This window comes from Coturnix japonica, chromosome 2, assembly GCF_001577835.2.
Source record: "Coturnix japonica isolate 7356 chromosome 2, Coturnix japonica 2.1, whole genome shotgun sequence".
NCBI classification, from domain to species: Eukaryota; Metazoa; Chordata; class Aves; order Galliformes; family Phasianidae; genus Coturnix; species Coturnix japonica.
Window position 1 is genome coordinate 54072483 of NC_029517.1, and position 19480 is coordinate 54091962.

At 42.1% G+C, this 19480-nt stretch overlaps 1 protein-coding gene across 1 annotated transcript; it reads left to right on the top strand.

Annotated features, from left to right (window-relative positions):
• Positions 1–1245: 1245 nt before the first annotated feature.
• Positions 1246–19239, top strand: OTULINL (OTU deubiquitinase with linear linkage specificity like). Its single transcript, XM_015854434.2, is given in 10 exon segments — positions 1246–1363; positions 1366–1475; positions 1639–1711; positions 11517–11676; positions 11797–11828; positions 11928–12019; positions 14577–14726; positions 15556–15684; positions 16516–16788; positions 17652–19239. Coding segments are annotated over 10 exon segments (1302 nt in total). The 5' UTR covers positions 1246–1260; the 3' UTR covers positions 17832–19239.
• Positions 19240–19480: the final 241 nt, after the last annotated feature.

Genomic DNA, 19480 nt, shown 5'->3' on the forward strand with positions numbered 1-19480 from the left:
ATTGCGTGGGGCTTGATTTGCAGCTTTTGTGCTATGTGTGTTTCACCTCTCTTCCCCAGTGAGTCAGCAGCCAGATAAACATTAACCTTCACGCCAGGCTGCACACTGAAACTATTTATTAAATCCCAAGATATTAACACAATTTAAAGTGTGCAGAAAGAGGCAAACGTGGACTTGGCTAGAGCACGAAGCAACACTGACACTGTTCCGTCTGAACTGAGGAGGAAGTGTCTGGAGCTGGCGGGGAAGCAAAGCCTATGGCTGCTGCAGGCAGGACAGGCCCAGGAGCACCGCCCTGACACTCTAAGCCCAGAGCAGTGCAGGCAACACCGCCTTGTGCTGTGTGTCCCCTTCCAGCAGTGTTACATCTCAACCTGGAGGCAAACTGGAGCATGGACTAACTGAGCTCAGCATAAAGGTGTGCAGTGGTGGCATCCCATTTTCTTTTTTTCTCCAACATGATTTTTTCTGAGGAGCAGCACAGTATGCTGCACAAGTGACAGCTTCAGGCCTGTATAGAATCATATGAGATGAAAGGAACCTTTAAAGGCCATCTAGTCCAGCTCCCCTACAATGAACAGAGGCACATATAGCTAGATCAAACCAAGCTTTTAACCTTATTGTCCTCAGCTGTTTTTTAAACCTGTACTTCCTTTTACTTAGGTAAATCTGCTCATAGCTTTCTGTGGCCTCCAAAGGTAGTGCTGGGCACACCACTATTTAAAAGGTTTATCTCCAAGCATTTTAAGATCTTCCACTCTTGGAAACTCTCATTTTAAACTCTTTTAAACTCTTGGAAAACTCTCATTTTAAGATCTTCCACACCAAACAAACAAAAAATCAAAACCCCTGTAAGTTTGTCCCATCCCTGTGCTGGTGCAAACTGCTTATAACTCTGTAAGACTTAAGCCTGCGTCACTTGCTCAGGCCATTACAATTCCCTTCTGTTTTTCCCGCAAAGTCCCTGAGGACATGAAGGAAAACTGTTCCTTAATGTGTAACCAGAATATAAATTACATCGTTTTATTCAAACAGGAGCAGATTACAGCTGAAGGATTGCCTCAAGGATCTGGGCAAGGGCGAATTTTTCGTCTGGACAAACACATTTCGTCTTGCTAATGAACGAATAGCAAGGAAATAGAATTTTAATGCAATGCCCCCCCCAAGAAAAAAAAAAAAAAAAAAAAAAAAAAAAAGCACAGAAAACGACTCTGAATCACTAAATCGTGTTTACGTCCCAGGGCTCAGCTTCAGACACACATGCCGCTGACACCACCCTCCAGCGATACAACCGCTGTCAAAGGACGCAGTACTACAGGGCTCTACCGCCCCTCCCGGCGGGGCTGCCGGGTAAAAGCCACCGCCCCGTCACCGCCGCCTTTCGGTGGAGCCAGCCCCGCGGCGCTGCCCGCCTCTCGGCCGCACGGGGCGGCGCCGGAGCCATCGGCGCTTCCCAGCGGCCTCCAGCGTGCGGGGTGAGGCGGGGGTGGAGGGGGCTGCCCGGGGAGGGGGTAGGGGTGTTGCGTATGGAGTTGTTATTCGCAGTTTCTCCTTTTCTTTTTTTTTTTTTTTTTTTTTTTTTTTTTTCCCATTGTTTTATTTTCCACTTGAATTCTTTGAGGCTTTTTTTTTTAAAAGTGGGAATATCCGAAAAGCTGCTCCGCGGGGTCCCAGGGGGAACGACCCCGTGAACCGAAGAACGCTAACACTGGTGTGTAAGGCGGAGGGCACCTGCCTGGGGCTGGGCTGGAGGGCTGCGTCGGGCTTTGCTGGAGGAGAGGCTGTGCGACAGCTTCCTGATAGGACTTTGTATGGTGGAGTTTGGCTTCTTCTTTCTTTGAGAACTTGGGTGTTCTGAATGCTCTGCGTGGTAGACTTAACATACATGGTTTGTCTTGGCTTTAAAGCACCGTGTGCTGCTTCATGTTGTGTGTGTGTTTGGGCTTTTGCTCTTTGCTTGGTTTTCACCGTGTTGAATCTGAATTTAAATGTTGCAGGCTGGCTTCCTTTCCACCGAAAAGGAGAGGGTCTTGAGAAAGGGAGTTTAGAAATGAGCATGTGGTTTGGGAAGACTTAGGAGGATGACCATGCATCCTTTCTGAACTGCTCCCCATTTGCCCATAGTCCTTAGTACCATGTGTCTCTGGTACTAAGAGATTGATTTTGTTAAGTGAGGATGTCATGTCCTGCCTATTTGCCTTCCAGCCATGCACTTCAGGCTACATTTCTGTTTTGGTGGTCACTGGTCCAGCTCTCTCATAGGAATCAATTGCCTTTCATAGGAACCAATTGTCTGCTCTTTGGAAGAGCTGCACCATCTTAATTCAGCTTATATTGCCTTTCACTGAAGTGGAGAAAGAATCTGATTTCTGTGCTATTTAGTAAGTGCATTTGAAGCTTATGTGGTGCTCTGTTGCTAATATGTGCAATTGCAGGTACTCCTACTTGTTTGACACTCTAGTATCTGTAGGTGCTGAAACAAAGAGTTAAAATGCATAGGACATGGGAAGAAATAAAAGATCCATTAGGGTTTTTGATCTCAGAAAACTGTTTTGTAGTCTCAGAAGCTTGTTCCTTTAAGGACTGTATGTTGTTACTGCTGGGCAAATAAATTAATTAGGAACTGAAAGAGACGCCATAAGGAAAAGCTGCAGTTGTGCCCATTTGTATGGTATACTGGCAGTAGTGTTTAAGGGTCATGTAAGAGGTGAAGAGTGTTAGATCCAATTTTTCAAGGACAAAATCAGCAGTAAAAAGCTTTTTAGTGGTGCTTTTCAGATTTGGGCCACTGAAAAAACAAACACCACTTCATTTTCATAGTTCCAAGTTTCTTTTTGCCATTGGAGTAGAAGTTGTTTTTTGTTTCTTTTTCATTTTGTTTAACGTTTTGAACCAGGTTCTCTGATGAATGATGTGGCTTTCCCACTCAGCATCACGACTGACAGTCCACCTTGTTTCTTAGATACGGTTTCCAGGTTAAATGCGCACGTCCTATCTCTCAAGGCTACAACAACAAACGTGGACAGGTTTTTCAGTAAGGCCTGCAATTTTCCATTAGCTTCATGTCTGAAAGCAATTGACCTTACATGATTACCCAGGCAAATGAGTTTGAGGTTTCAGAGACACTTCCATCCTGTATCTCCTGCTCCCACGCAGCTGAACTGTGGGAGTCACAGTGCTATTGAATGACACAAGGGGAGATGAGTGTGGCTGTCATTCAGATGTTTTGAAAACATGAGGGACTAACCAGTGCTCAGGTGTCCAAAGGCTGTACAGTTATGCTGCTGTCGGTACACAGTAAATCTGTGAGAGTGCTTACAGAATTACATAAAGCTCACCTTAAGGAGCTTCTTAATTTCCTTTTGGCTAAGGCTGGGAAATCGTTTTTTTTTTTTTAAATTACTGTTGGACCCTACTAGTCCTATTATAATCTTGTTTTTATCTAGACAGTCTGAATGAGTCATACTCTTGAAGTGAAGTGCTCATCTGGGTTGCTGTCCAGCATCTGATCCTGAGTTGCTAATGGATCTGTTTTCTGCTTTGAGGGAGTTTTTGATGGTACATCCAACTCCTGGGTCTAGCACCAGTACCAAGGTGCGGGGCAACTTAGTTAGTTAGTACAAGATCTGGTATGATGGAGAGGTTATTTTGTGTTTATTTGTTTGTTTTTTTCCAGTGAACAGTGTAACGTGTGGTTGTGTTATCTGTCATCTGAACCTATATAAAGTCAAAGTTTTATCCTATAGTGACAAGAAGTGGAGATAGAGGTGTTCCTGTCTGTTTCTTGAGAAGGCTCCAATGAAGGCAAACATGCTGTCAGATACTCCGGAACTACAGCAGATTACTTCATGAATTTCCTGAAATTTTTTTGTCAGAAACTTCTAGATTCTTCATAGCCTTACTCTGACTTTGTAGTTTCTTCCCCATTTTTCATTGCTGAGGACCAGTGCTATCCACTTTTGGCAGCCTCAGGAACCAGAGCTCAGCACTGGGGATTTCTCTATTGCTTGTGCTGGAAGCTCCTGACAAAGCTAGGAGGTTTATCCCTAGCTCCTGTCCCCATGTCACCAGCAAGGACAGGTGCTGCTTGCACCATGTGCCCATGCAAATGGATGCTGTTGGCAAGGCAACCTGTGATGCCCAAAGATTGCTTTCAGTGAGCATTTGTCAGATGAGAAGGCTGTGGGCTGACCAGGATGGTTGTGTTGTCTTAATGAAGCTGTGTTGCGTTAATGTGGAGTCACCCCACAGACTTTGGTACCTGCTTCAGGTCTGTGTGACACAGCTGTCCTGCTTATTTCTCCCAGCTTTGTTTCGGGCAGAGCTCTGAGCAATACACATGCCTGCTGGAGCGGCCTACTGAGCTCCTGCGTGCTCTTCAGTTCTGGTTTCACTTTATGTCACTTCCTGTGCATGAATTTTAGCTGTGCCACACTTGCCACGGGCTGAGGATTTTAAAAATAGAGGATTTTGTACCATTGTGGATCTTCTAAACATGCTGCTGCCAGGTTCCAGGGTTACTGAATGGCCAAACCTTTCTTAGGTAACACGTGCGAGTGATCTTGATGCAGATGATTTTATCTTGAAAAGTTTTACCTTGAAACCTTGTTTAAGGCTTTAGGGTAGAAATGCGTGTTATTGCACTTCAGAATGTTGGCAGAGGATGCCAACATATGTAAGCTAATTAAAATATGTCAGCTTGAAACTGGTGCCCTTAAAAGATGAAGAGAGAACGCAGTTTAAAACCCCATCTGCCTCCACACTGATAGCATTAGCAGTGCGGAATGAAGCTGGGGGTGTGATTTCCATCAGGGTGGAGGAGGGGGGAAAGGGGATGTAAGAGTGATTCCTGTCTTTTATTTTACAAGTGATAGCTGATATTTTGCCTTCTGTTTCTGATCCTTCTTGGAAAGAGGAGAGGAGACAAGCAGTCATCCCAGGCAGGCAAGTTACACAGCATGATTAACTTCTGCATATTCCTATGTGGAGAACACACATGTTGTCACCTGATGTACCTCCAGGAGGTGTAGCTTTTATGTTTGTGAAAAAATACACAGTTCTGTTTGGTTCTCCATGACATGGAGGGTCTGCTGAACTTTCAGAGGGCTGTGGTATGCAGGAAGGTGTAAAATCAGAGTCATGGGGGTACAGCAGTAAGATCTTCTGTGGTCTGACAAGTGGTGGTGGGAATGATGATCTGCATGGATGCAGCCTGATTGAAGGGGCAGGCTTTGGAAGTGGGAGCTTAGTGAGACCCTGATGCCAGATGTATGCACTGCCTGTAAGGCTGAACAGCTGTCACTGATAGTGCTCAGACAGTAAGTATGCTCTGACAAATTGATTTTTTTGTTTGTCACGAGTTACTTGATACTACTGTTTCCCTTGGCTATCACTTGGGATAACTGCTTATTGACAAGTGGAAGTTTAAATGCTATTCTGCAGTGAGTGCCTTCTGGGTGGACAAACATTTCTGTCTGCCTTCTCCCCTCCGCTGCATCCTTTCCACAAAAGACCCCTCAGGGCCTTCCATTGCTTTTTGGGGATGAACCATGGAAGGCCACCAGGGATGTCCAAGTGCTGTTTTGTGCACAATCACTACTACAGCCTGCTATAGACCACTGTCTGGAGGCACCAGGAGTGATAGTGCCTGCTGTACAGCTGTCTGTAGGGAAGTGCAGATGGCTGGCCTGGCTAGGCCCTAGTGACAGTAGGCAGTGATGGGGTATAGCTCATAAGGACTGGAGCATCTCTTCTGTGAAGAAAGGCTGAGGGATTTGGGCTTGTTCAGCTAGGAGAAGGGAAGGCTGTGGGGGGAAGACCTTATTGTGGCCTTCCAGTACTTGAAGGTAGCTTACAAGCAGAAAAGGGACCAACTTTATAGGACAAGGAGGAATGGCTTTAAACTAAAAGAGGGGAGATTTTGGTTAGATGTTAAGGAGAATTTCTTTACTCAGAGGATGGTGAGGGGCTGGCACAGCTGCCCATAGAAGCTGTGGTGCCCCATCTCTGGAGGCACTCAAGGCCAGGTTGAATAGGGTCCTGGGCAGCCTGAGCTGGTGGGTGGCAGCCCTGCCCATGGCAGAGATTTGGAGCCGGGCAGGCCTTAATATCTTTCAACCCAAGTCATTCCATGATTCTGTGTGCTATCTTGCAAATAGGATTTTAACAAGGAAAATAACTAAACAACTTACTTCAAACAAGAAGCAAGAAGAATGTTTTTTTGTGTGTATTTTTGTAGTTTGTAAGTGCTCCTCATGCTAGAGTGGTAGTGAGTGAGCGTCAGAGCTGGACAGAAACATTTCCTCTTTCCCCTTTCTTGGGAGATGGGCCTGTGGGTCTCCCCTGCCCTGCTGGTCACAAAACCAGGCAGAACCAGCCCATAAACCATTGACACCACTGCAGTTCAGGTCCAGTTGAAGACTAGAATATCCAGGTGAGATTGCCTGCCTTTTTACTGTGTTTTTCCTGAAAGCACTTTGTGGAACAGTGTCAGGGACTGAAAGAACACTTATGACTTCTATGCAGACCAGCTGGGTACATAAAGGCTTTCTTAATGTTGATGGACCTCCGTGCTACATGAAAAATTCAATTTTCTAGGTAACTGCATGATTCTAGTAAGCTTGGAGCTGGGATTGTTTGTTTGTGTTTTTTGTTTTAGTTGTTTATTAGGTAGATGTTGAGATCTCATAGAATCACTCAGGTTGGAAAAACCCTTAAAGATCAAGTCCAAACATGACGTAACTGTACTACCCTAACTGTCAGTGCTCCACTAAATCATGTCTCTGAGCACCACATCCAAATTGTGTTTGAACACATCCAGGGATCACCATCTTGGGAGCTTATTCCAGTGCTTAACAATCCTCTCTGTAAAGAAGTTTTTCCTGTTATCCAGCCTAAACCTCCCCTGGCTCAACTTGAGGCCATTTCCCCTTGTCCTGTCACTAGTGAGAAGAGATCAACCCTGCTCTCACTGTAAGCACCTTTCAGGTATTTGAAGAGAGCAATGAGGTCTCCCCTCAGCCTCCTTTTCCCCAGACTAAACAGTTCCAGTCCCTTCAGTCACTCCTTGTAGGGTACATTTTCCAAGCCCTTCCCAAACCTTGTTGTCCTTCTTTGGACCTGCTCCAGCACCTCAGTGTCCTTTCTGTACTGAGGTACCCAAAACTGAATACAGTACTCGATGTTGGGCCTCACCAATGCCAAGTACAGGGGCAGGATGACTTCCCTAGTCCTGCTCACCACACCGTTCCTTATACAAGCCAGGATGCTGTTGGCCTTCTAGGCCACCTGGGCACATTGCACTTGGTTTTGTTGAACCACTGATTGATTCAATACCTTGTGCTCAATCACTTCTGGTTTTGATAGTTTCTCTTTTTTCCCTAGGGTGCTGATATTAAACTCTGGGAAACCAAAGTGTGCAATCACTTGGTGATACTTAAAATGTATATTTCTCTTTATAAGAAGTTACAGGATGGAGTCTACTGTAGCTATTCAGTCTGTGTAATTAATAGCTTTTTACCTACTTTGGCTCCATCAGTTGATGTTTATGTGCACATCTATGCATCACTTAGAACAGGTATCTGTTTTAAAAGGGTAGGTTTGATTGTCTTCTCTTACAAGACCGAGTTAGTCAATTTTACAACATGCCTTGGAACTTATTCTGCATAATTTGGGAAAATGTTACATGCAGTAAGGACATACAAAGAATGCAGACAGACTTGGACCTCCTGGAGCCAAGACTTGCTTGTGTTAGTTGAAGTACTTAAACAGTTCCTCAGCTGGAGGTTCAAGAAAATTGGAAAAGGGTATACATATATATATATATATATATATACAAGATATACAAGGTATGTGAGTTATGCATTTCTTTAAGGTCAAGAATTCCCAGTTTCTCTTCCTACTTTTGTTTCCAAGAGAGGAATGAGAAGGAGGGACAGAACTAGGGAACCCAATTTCTGTTCCCCTCTTTGGAGAAGGATATACCTGCTTTTTAGGAACTAGATAATAGTGTTGTGTTATAGTTGTTTGTACCAAGCAGCCAAGTTTCATACTGTGTTCTCCTTTCAGCACCAAAATTAATGCAAGACTATGAAGAGGAGCATTCTTAGAAGGAGTCACACAGTCAGCTTTTAATTTTGGAAGATGCTCTGTTATCTTTCTGATGGCCTCGTTACACGGGGAGGAGAAAGAAGCTGACTGGTGCCATCAGGCATGGAGACACTCCAGTGTGCTGCAGCACTGCACGTGGTGGTGTTTATGGGTTCCCAGGCTGATCTCACACATCTTGTATTGCATCATACATATGGTTTGAAGATGGCAGCCTTAAAAAAAAAAAGCTTATAAGAAGGTCAGATGTGGGGCTTTTTCTTTTCTTTGGTGACTTTTGTTGAGCTAGGAGACTTACTTGTGAAAGAAGCAGATGTTGCAGACGTCTGTTATTCGTCACTTTTTCTGGCATTCTTTTTCTTCAGAGTCTCCCTCCTGCTGTCTTTGGCAGGGTAGAACCTCAAGGTCTGGCACTAGGAGGAGGTTGATGATGTGTCAGTCACTCGTCAAAGAGATGCTGGGTTGCAGGGCAGCAGCTCTGTATCTGCCTCTGGAGGGAAGAGGAGGAATCGTGTCTGTATCCCAGGGAATGGAATGAGTTGAAAAATCTGTGGGATTATTTTACTCTTCCCCCACCAGTGTGTTATTATTTAATTACTCTCCATTTTCTGAAGAATTTTGGAGGGGGCAGAGAGGGGGAGGAAAGATCTATTTTAAACTGCTCTCTTCTTTGATTCATGTTTTGTTCATGATGTATTTTTATCAGCAGTACTTTGCGATCCAGCTCCACTTCTAAATGCCACTTGCTTGAATAAAAAATGTAATTACATTTTTAAGTGTGACATAAGCACTGAAAGTAGTATCTGGATCACAAAGTGCTGTTTGTACAGCAGCTTTCCCATGACAGGAGGGAAAGTTTGTGAAGTCCAGAGTATGCTGTAATAAAAGTGTAGTGAAGATATTCAGAATCATATGTCTGTAGGGTTTCCCATCTCTTATTAGGCTTCATGTTAGAGAAATTTCTACTTAGAAATCCACAAATAACATCAAAATGTGTAAACAGTATTTAATTACTGCGTGTTCTCTGACATGAATTCATGTTATTTTTATCCCAGCACTCCTTGGAGTATAGTTGCTCATGTTCCTGCTAACCCTGAGCATTGGAATGGGTTTTCTTGGACTCCATTGGGTTCTCTTGACAGGGTTAGTGCCATCAAAAGCTTTCACGAGAGATTGTTTGATTTAACAGAAGAGCTCATGATAATGCAATTTTCTCAGCTTTCTGCCCATAAAAGAAGTTAAGGAAGAAATGTTGAGTACTGTCCAGCTGTTGACATGCATCTCTGGTGCCCAATAAAACAACATGCCAGTTGAACAGACAGACCAGCTCTCACTTTTTTTAGTACTCGTTTATTCAAAAAAGGAGCTGTGTGATCACTTAAGTAATGGATTTAAAGGTTACTGTGCCTTTCTTTGGGTACCTTCTGTTTAAGCTGCTGTCAACAAATTCTGTTTGAATTATCATAGTATGGCTTGGATTGTAAGGGACCTCAAGGATCATCAAGTTCAATTCTTCCTGCCACAGGCAGGGTTGCTGGCCAAACCCCAATTATCATTGATTTTTGTACAACAATGTGACAGTGCAAGTCCTGAACACCCATTGATGGAGTAGACTGAGTGACATTTTGTAACCCTGTAAATTCTGTTGTAGTTAGCAAGAGGTTCCGGTATTTACAGATGAAAGAAGTTTTTCAGTGCTGACGTTTTTATTCTGAATAAAAGAAAGAGTAAATTGCTGTGCATTGATTCTACTAGGTATGTTGTCTTCTTCTAATGCTTAAATTTTGTTCTGTTGGTAGCAATGTGGGTGTCTATTGTGAAGGTTTCTATTGATTTCCATCTGCAGTGTGCTGTAGGTGGGACTGTCCCAGTGTTTCCAAGATCTGTGACATTTTTGAACCATGTATGTGATGCTTTGCTGTCTGTTACTTGGGACCACCAACAAACTCTTCCTTCAGCTTCAGTTTTTGGTTTCTTTGTTGTGCCTTTACCTACTCAGCATGTTCTGGAGTAACACCAGCTAAGCACTTGTTAGTGCAGCATATGAGCAGAAGATAACTGGTCTGTCTTGCATGAAAGGCATTCACAGCAGCATAGATTTTGTGTAACTGGAACTAGTACCCCCAAATTCCTCCTATTACCTCTTCAAAGTTTGTTAACTCTCTTACATTTACAGCTATTAACTTGCTTCTCGTTCGTGGTAGAGACCAGATACAGGTCTTGCTTCCAGACAGCTTACGTAGGACATCCTGTAATAAAACTTCTTCAAACAACTGAATATCAGGAAAGCCTAAATATCAGCAGAGCTCTGTATGTATGCAACAGTGCTCATAAAAAAGCATGCGTGGCTGTTTATCTCGTTACCAGGGTTTGAATCCATGTGCAACTCTGCCCGGATAGCTGTTGACAGGGCATGGAAAACTGTTAGAGCCAGAAGGGGCAAAAGTTCAACTGGCATAGATCTGTGCTGCATGAATTATTCCTGTCATGGACTCTCTAGGGAGGGATCTGTTCATCCTTCCCTGGAGATGCCTTTAAAAATAATGAAGTTATTTAAAAAAAATTTGTAGTAAGTCAATTAAGAAATGAGTAGAGCAGCTGTTGGTTGTAAATGCTGGGAGTTCCATATTCTCAGATTTCAGTCAGAGGATACATTTCTTAAGTAGGGAGCAAACACTGCAGTCGTCAGCTCTTCAGCCTCTGTATCCTTCTCAAATTAGATGTCCTGATTAGTAGGAGACTACCAAACCCTTCTCTAACATTCCCAGTAGTACCAGGTGAACAAAGCAGGCTTGTCCTGGCTTATATCCGTGAAGAACAGTGAGTGCACAGTCCTTTTGATGATCATCTCCTGAGTTTTCTACCAGACCTCTGAGGAGTCGATTTCTCCTGAGCTTCACATTGGCCCTAAACTTGTCCAAATGGAGTCAGAAACATTCCTTTATTTCCTGTAACATTCACACAGTACATAGTCAGCTATGATCTATTGCCTTATATGGTGCATTTGCAGACTACAACTCCCAACAACTTCTGGTCTTTAAAACCTCGATTTAATGGCAAAGTAATGACTATGGTTCTATGGGCCAGCATATCCTGAAGCAGTTATCTTTGTTGTTGTAACCGAACAGTTGCTTTGGTATTAGTCTTCTTGTGAAGACCTCCACTGTGTTCTGACTATATGTAGCCTTCATTGGGAGAACTAAAAGCTTTGGAAGCATGCACCCAAAAGCTCAGACACTTGAAAAATCAAGTGAGTCGCTAAGTATAGTGCTCCTTTTGCATGTCATGTTGTGCGTTTAATTTGCAGTGGGATTTGCACTTGGGTGATTTTTCTTTTTGTAGCTTAAAAAGAAAGTACAAGTCACTATTGCAAAAGAGTGAAAAGATTTTTCTTTTTATTACTGTTTCAGGAAGTCATGAGGTGCAGTCCTGGACAAGAGCTACCAAGCAATCCTTGTGTCTTGTGTGGCAAAAAGTAAAGCTACAGCTAATGCTAAGCATGTCTTTCCTCGTCGCTGTCTTTTGGTACTGCAGAAGACTGTACAGCTTTTTAGCACAGCTATTGAAACGGTAGGTTTCAATTCAAATGATAGCTTGAAGACCTTTAATTTTTGATACTGTTGCTTATTTTGGGAAGTATTTTCCTTTGGTAACTCCTCTTTCATACCTGTTTTATCATTTTGATTTCAGGTGGAGCAGCTACCTTCAAAGAAAACTCGGAAGTAATCTTTTGTTGTCATTCTGTGTTCGTTAATCCCCACCCTGCCCTTTAAATGCAGAACAGCGGAAGGTAACTAATCTGCAAATTAATCTTGATTTAGAGAATCACAGCGTGTTGGAAGAAGTTGATCTCCTTGGTTACAGTGCAAGAAAATGGAGAGAAGAAACAAAGCAGGCCAAACTCATGAGGGAGGTAAGAGTTAATCTCTGCATGAGGATGGGAGAGAACTACCTGAGAACAGCAATTCCAATGCAGGCAACTGCTACAGCTGCCAGATAGCTGCACCAGGTGCTTAAATGAGAAACAGACAGCATTGCTATTGTTAAAGACTGCAGTTGCATCTAGATCAGATTTTAGTCTTGTATCTTTTCTAAATTCCTCTTCATAGTTCAAACCACCCAAGCAGTAGTGCTGAGTGATCTGGATGGCTCTCATTACAATGGGAAAATATAATCCTGAGCGCTGCAGTTTAAATAGCCTGGTTTGAGGCAATGTCTCTTGTATCTTTAAGCTGCCCGCTGCAATCACCTTAATAATCATATGTCTATTGGGCCTTCAGTCCTGGATGGCTGAACTCCTGAGCTGGGGATCTATTTAGCTCATGGTTCATTAATGTTAGATAGCTGCCTTCTGTCCGTTCACATGTTGTTCAGTTGTGCATATTGTGTGCATGTGCTTTTACCCCCTAACAGGCAGAAAGGGCAGCTGCAGTTCTCACAAATAAAATAAGTTATTGTATGTGCATAGGGTTAGCAGTTGTATCTGGGTAGCTGCTGAGAGAGGCAGTGCAGCAGAGGGCTTTGTGGGTATGATGCAGTGCTCTGAAGGGCCTGACAGGTGCTGGCCATTATTCTAACTTGTGGTGGGGCTGGGCCTTTGGGGCTGGGCCTTTAGGGCTGAAGAAGAGCAAATATCTTTTTTATAGCTCTCTGTTTCAACTGTGTGAAGTGTTAGTCACCAAGGGAGGCTCAGAAACTGTGGGCTGGATCTGTGCTTTTCCCCATACAATTTCTAGCTAAAGTAGCTATAAATATAAAATACTGTTTTCTGATCTCATTTCTCTAGGACAGGAGACAGTGTGTATTTGTATTCAGCATCCTTACAAGACCAACAACTCAAAAGGATCATTACAGTCGCATCCACCTTCAGAAAGGGAAACTGCATAAAAATGAGGAAGCCTGTTAAAGAGAACCTAAAAGGCTGCTAAGAGACTAAATGTTTATGGTTAGTGTATTTGGCATATTGCTTTAGGTCATGGCAGCGGAGTCACAGAGCAGATGTGTACTAAGAAGGACTTAAAAGTGGAGAAGAAAGCTGGTAGGGATAAATAGCACCACAAAGGAATTACTAGAAAAAAAGAGCTCTTTCAAAAACCTGGAGCCATGTCCAAATGGTAAATGAGGAAAGGATCCAACTTTTCCAGATTAAATGCAGAAAAACAACCATGCCAAAAGTGCCTAGAACACATAGCAAGGCTGAAAGTGATCTGGAGGAACAAGCAACTGAAAACAGCACAACCTCTAATAGATTTGCAAATACGTATCAAGCAGTGGATCTTTCAGGAGCTCCTCCAGTGTGTTAAATGATTAGAGCTGAAAAGGAGGCTCAAGGGAGTCTAGTGAATAAATGGTTATTATGGCTTGAGGTCGTCATAGTAAGAAAGATGTTTTAGAAACCTAAACCAGCCACCCTTTTGCTGCCACCAAAAGGGAAGTCCTTTGCTTGTTTTGTTGCCCCATTTTCCTCACTTTGTTGGCTCTTATGTTGTTCTGTTGAATGTGGTTTGCCGATACATCTGGTCATCCTGAAAGAAGAGGCCTCATTCCCTGCTCTTGTCTGCTCCTGGCACATGTTCCCAATACACATCTTGTGCTGGCTCTGGCATTCATCTGATCCTTCTTTGAGCCTTCTGAACTTCTCAGAACAGCAGAAAGGATTCAGTAGGCTTACAGTTATCACAGCTGATGCAAAGGAAGAGTCAGAGAGATTACACAGCCAAGAAGTGGTATTGGCTGCAGTTCTCTCTGCTATTCCTTACTCTTAGGTCACTGTTGCATAATAGATTCACAGAATCACAGAATTGTAGGGGTTGGAAGGGACCTCTAGAGATCATCAAGTCCAACCCCCCTGCCAAAGCAGGCTCCCTACACCACGTCACACAGGTAGGCGTCCAGGAGGGTCTTGAATATCTCCAGAGAAGGAGGCTCTACCACCTCTCTGGGCAGCCTGTTCCAGTGCTCTGTCACCCTCACTGTAAAGAAGCTCTTCCGCACATTCGTGCAGAACTTCCTATGCTGTAGTTTCATCCCATGTAGTTTCATCTTCATCCAGTTGTAAGATGTTTCTGCTAAAAAGAGTTTATTCCAGATGTGTTTTTCCTGCCATTTTGCTGCTCCATCCCGTGCGTCGGTGTAACTTGTGAAGTAATGAGGGTTAAAGCTGTTATGGCAAAATTTTTACCGATCTATTTTGATCTGGCTGATCGTGTAAATGTTTATGATAGCAACAGTGCAAAGACTGGAGCAAGTAGCCAAGTTTGGAGAGAGCACAGAATCCTTCTTAAGGAGCAGTACCAGTTTAAGATGTTTACAAAAACTATGATGTTAGATCATTTTTGTGTATATAAAGCTTATAAATATACTCTCTCTTTTCCCCAATTCTCTGAGTAGTTGGAATTAGACTCCATTTTAATGTGAGTTTGATACAAATTTTTAAATGCTTACTGCTGAATTTGTTTCCTCTTTTTTAGGCATACAGTGAATTGTTTCAGAACCATCATGTTAAATATCTGCGACAGGTCAGGAAGGACAACTACTGCGTCCTAAGAGCAGTGCTTTTTCAGATATTCAGCCAAGGCATTCCTTTTCCATCGTGGATGAAGGAGAGAGATATATTAAAGGTAAAATTCAGTTCCTAAATTGATGTGATCCAGGTGCCCTTGCACTGCAGAAGGAATTCACAGAGCAGACAGCTGTCTTTGTTAAACAAGAGGAGTGCTACGTATGAGTGGGAGTAGAGGAAAATTAGTTATCAGAGTTTAAAGAGGACTTCTTAAAAACTATTGGAACTGTGCTTCACTGAAAAAAGTGTCACTGATCCAAACACAATGGAATGAACATGAGGCTTAAAGGAAAATTTAAAAAGGCACTAGGATAAACATTGCTGCCGCTCCGCTGTATGTTGGTCCCTTAACCCGAAAGGATGTTTGTCTCCCCCTCATTCACATCCATGCAAAATCCAGTGGCAGGTAGCTGAAGAAAGCATCAAACAGAAGGTCCTCAGCAGGTTGCTGGAGCAGAGTGAGCTCTGCCCTGAGTCCTTGGAGCTCTGTCAGGAGACAACAGCAAGGAGGTGGGGATCTGCGGCTGCTGCCTGTAGGGGCACATCTGGCAGCTGGAAGGTGTCTGTAATTCTAGAAGTGATATTAAGTCTGGATGCATCCAGCTTTTCCAGAGTATGGGTTGTGTATTTTGCTGAGAATGTATTTTTTTCTTTTCTGGCTGGCACTATTTTAAAAGTTTCTTAAAGACTTGGCAGCCTAATTGAGTTTCCTTTTAACATTTGATTTGTTCTGAAGCCTATTTCTCTTTCTTGTTTGAACTCTACAACCAGGAGATAGAATCACATCATAAACTAATATGTGTTACAATCTCAGTAGGCAGGTTTATATAATTTTATAGTCTACTTCTTGTTATGATCTCTACTTAATTGACTTTCTTTCCTTCCAGCTTCCTGAAAAGCTTCTGTATTCTCAAGGTTGCAACTGGATTCAGCAATACAGTTTTGGGCCAGAAAGTTACACAGGTCCTAATGCCTTTGGAAAACTACGCAAATGTATGGAAACATTAAAGGCAAATGTGAGTATTTAGCAGGTGGCTGGGTGACATAAAAGCACTTCTAAGTGGGTTGACACTGAATTAGGGATCATCCTCTTGTTACATATTTCTCTGGCAGTCTGACTGCCCTTTGGATTCAAAGAGCTCAGCTGCTGGCAGGCTGTCACTTTGGCAGAGGTGTTCAGGTTTTGGGGTTCTGCTAGGTTAACTACTCCATCTCCCTGAAGGTCAGGCAGGTCCCCCTCCCCACAGCTGTTAGTACATGGTTATCTGCCCTCACTGTCAGGTATCTCCCACAATACCTCATCATTTCAATGAAAATAACTACATGCTATATGAGATCCTCCTAGTTGCCATCCCAGAGCTGGAGGGAGCCAACAAATGGTGTGTTTTCTTCTTAATCTGTTGTCTTTCCCGTGTTCCCTTCTCAATTTAATGTTTTGTTAATATTATTTTTTTTAATAATTCCTTGTAGAGACAAGCTGAAGTGCTTGACTGCAAAAATCTGATAGCCTTGCTGCCCTGTCTATAGCATAACCAGATTTGCTTGCATTCCCGGCCAGGAGTTTAATTTTACTTATGCATCTAAAAGCTCTGGAATTTTAGTAGCATTAAAGTCTCTTGAAAAAAGAGATGAAAATTCAGACCTATAGCAACTTGCATTTTGCTTGAGCTCCTCTGGGATTTCTGCTGGTCTGTCATTGTGTGAGCTTGGAACTGCTTCTATTCAGTTTGCCACAAGGCAATTGCTCCTATTCTGATGTCTTTCATATTAAGTAGAATTCTTAATGGGTTGGTTATTCGTCTAAATTCTTAACCAAGTTGACTAGCATTCTTCTATGTGCTTTCTAGTGGGCTGAAATAAGTGGTACTAAAGATCACGAAGAAAGAAGAAACATGTGTAATGCACTCTTTTCTGATGAGAGCAAGGAGCACAAGCTATATGAGGCTATAAAATTTATCATGCTCTACGAAGTTGTTGAAGCCTACGAGCAAATGAAGAACAGGGATGAACCTATACCCCACCTTTTTAGCCTGCTCTTTGCTCGGGATTCTTCATCTGACCCTTTGAGTTTCATGATGAATCATCTGAATGCCATCGGTGACTCTGGTTGCCTAGACCAGGTAATGATACCAATGAAAAACTAAATCACAGAAGTAATCCCATCTCTGATGTGACTGGGGGAATGTTCTGTATATGGTTTGTGATAATTGGCCCATTCTTTTTCTTTGAGATGTAGTATAACTGAAGTAAACTAAAGACTTCCAGGAGAGGAAAAAAAATAGTGGAATAAATTAGCGTGGACAGTTTACTTGCTGGGCTGAAAGTAAATGCTGTGAGATATCAACAGATGTAGAGAGCTTTCTAATGGGTGAAATCATTTTTCATAATCTATTTCAGTTATGAAGTCAGTAATTACATGACGTATTCACCTTTGTTTTGATCTAACAGGATGCATTTCCCTGTGTCTGGCTATGCCCAAGGATATGGGTTACTTTTCCGAAGTGTTTTTCCAGTTTAAACAATCAATTGCAAGACATGTTAACAAAGAACCAGTTCTCAAGCTTAAAGTGCAGGAAGTGTTTCCTTTTAGCATTTTATCCCCATTTTAGCAAGTGATCGCAAGGTGGCAGGCTTCCCATTTCTCAAGGTGTCAATGTATTAAACATTAGTTCCTTATTGCTCTCTAGTCAGCTGCGTGAGCTGAGTTTGGGAGCAGATTATGTATGGTGTCAAGTGGAAGAGGGATGTTTCCAAAGCTGCAAGTATTACCCAGAATATCCTCTGTATGAAAGAGTGGAATAAAGAAGGTTTGGACATAGAGAATATCCTGAAGCCTTTAATTTTCTTAGTCTGCTTACAAAAAAAGTCTTTGTAATTCCTTGTCTACTGTTTTGAAGTAACATAGGTGACTTAGCCTGGGTTATCTTCATTTTAGTTTTCTAAGACTAGAAATAAACATCTTACGACCTCTTTTCATTTTTAGGTTGAACTGTTCCTCCTTGGATATCTGCTTGAAGTAAAGATCAGAGTTTACAGACTGCATAGATTTAACACTGAAGAATTTCAAGTAAACTGTCCAGATGAATACCGAAGGGAATGGAATGAGATTTCTCTCCTGACTGAGGATGACCGCTACTATCACATCCCAGTTATCAGAACATGAAGCACAAATGACTTTCTTTTTTAACCTTTATATAGTATCACCAGTTCCAGTGAATTAGGTTTCCGATTGGCAGCAGAAATGCATGTTGATGATTACAAAATGATTTACGGGTTTATTGTGTAAATGCTTTGCTTCCCCATTGCAGTTCCATTCACTGCCAGTCAGCTATAAATAGCAAAATATATTGCTGTACTGTTCAGGGAAAAATGTCATATTTGAGGGTTGCAAAATGTCATATTTGAGGTAAACTGAGGCCACTACACAGCTCTTTCAAATCCCATCCAGTTTCTCCTGGTGTTGCAGTGTCTCCCTCCAGAAACAGAGCAAGCAGCTGCAGACTACAGTTACTTCAGATGCTTGAAATTAAGCTTATCATTGTTAGGTCTGCTTTGTAACTGAGGAAAGTTAAGACCTGGATGCCTGAAGAAGTCTGTCTGGGATGACTAAATGAGATTTGCTTTATTTATATGCTATGCTTTACGTGGTTCTGTTTTCTAAAAGACTCTGCTGTGTTTAGATGGTTTCTAAAATGAGAGGCCCTAACTTGAACAAATGCTAAAATGATACAGCAGATCTTGCAAGATGTGTGCAAAAAGCACAGAATCCCATAGGCAATGGGTTGTCTTTTAAAAAGGGGAGTTTTATCAAGAAACGAAGCCTTTCCTTGTTTTATCCTAGAGGTACAGATCAAAAGTAGGCAGGTTTGGTTTTAGCTCCTGCAGGACAAGGAACAAAAGCATGAGCTGGGCCTGCAGGAGTTAAAGCAGTTGCATGTAGTAACTAACTGATAATGTCACAGAGCATCAAAATTACTCTCTTCCTTTGTGTAATGGAAAACAATTTCATCCCTTTAGTCCTTCTGTTTTTATGTATATGTATATATAATTTATAAACACAAACACCTGAGTGCTGTATTATATAGCAAGTTTGTTTCTTGGTGGTTTCTCTGGGTTCAGTTTTGTTCAATAATCTGTAGCTTTTAATGAAAAAAGCATGACACATATAATTTAATCTTTTCAAAGCCTACATGTTGAATATTTATTTAACAAAACAAACACAAACTTTATTCACTGGATGAAGTAATTTTCCCTCTTTACATTTGATTCTGTTCTTTGTAGGGGAATGTTGTAATGCCTCAGTGTTGGGTATTTGTCTATTTTGCATCAGTGATATGTGTAGCACTTGCACTTGTCAATAGAGTTGTCTATATTTTATTCTTGTTTTGGTAGAAGCAGACATACCAAAAATAGTGGATTTTATAGAGAGCTTTTTACTGGTTTGTGTATTATTTATGAATAGCAATGCAAAAGCATTACAGCTGGAAGTGTTAACACTGATGAAATGTATGTTTTTTGTAATCTTAAGCATACTAATAGAAGGGAATTAATAAAGATGAATAAAGATATAACACGGTGGCATTTCTCACTAAAATAAGATGTTTATATGTCTACATCTGATTTAGGTCACTTCAGCTCCCTGCCTGCTCAGTGAAGGGCAGTGGCAGAGGCAGGAATGGCAGTTAATCAGAGGAGTTTCTACAAGGGTGTGCTTCTACTCAGTGACTGGAAAGAAGGAGAAACTTCATGTGAGGATAATTGCAAGCTCTACAGATGAACTCTAAAAGTGCTTTACACAGGATCTTAAACAAC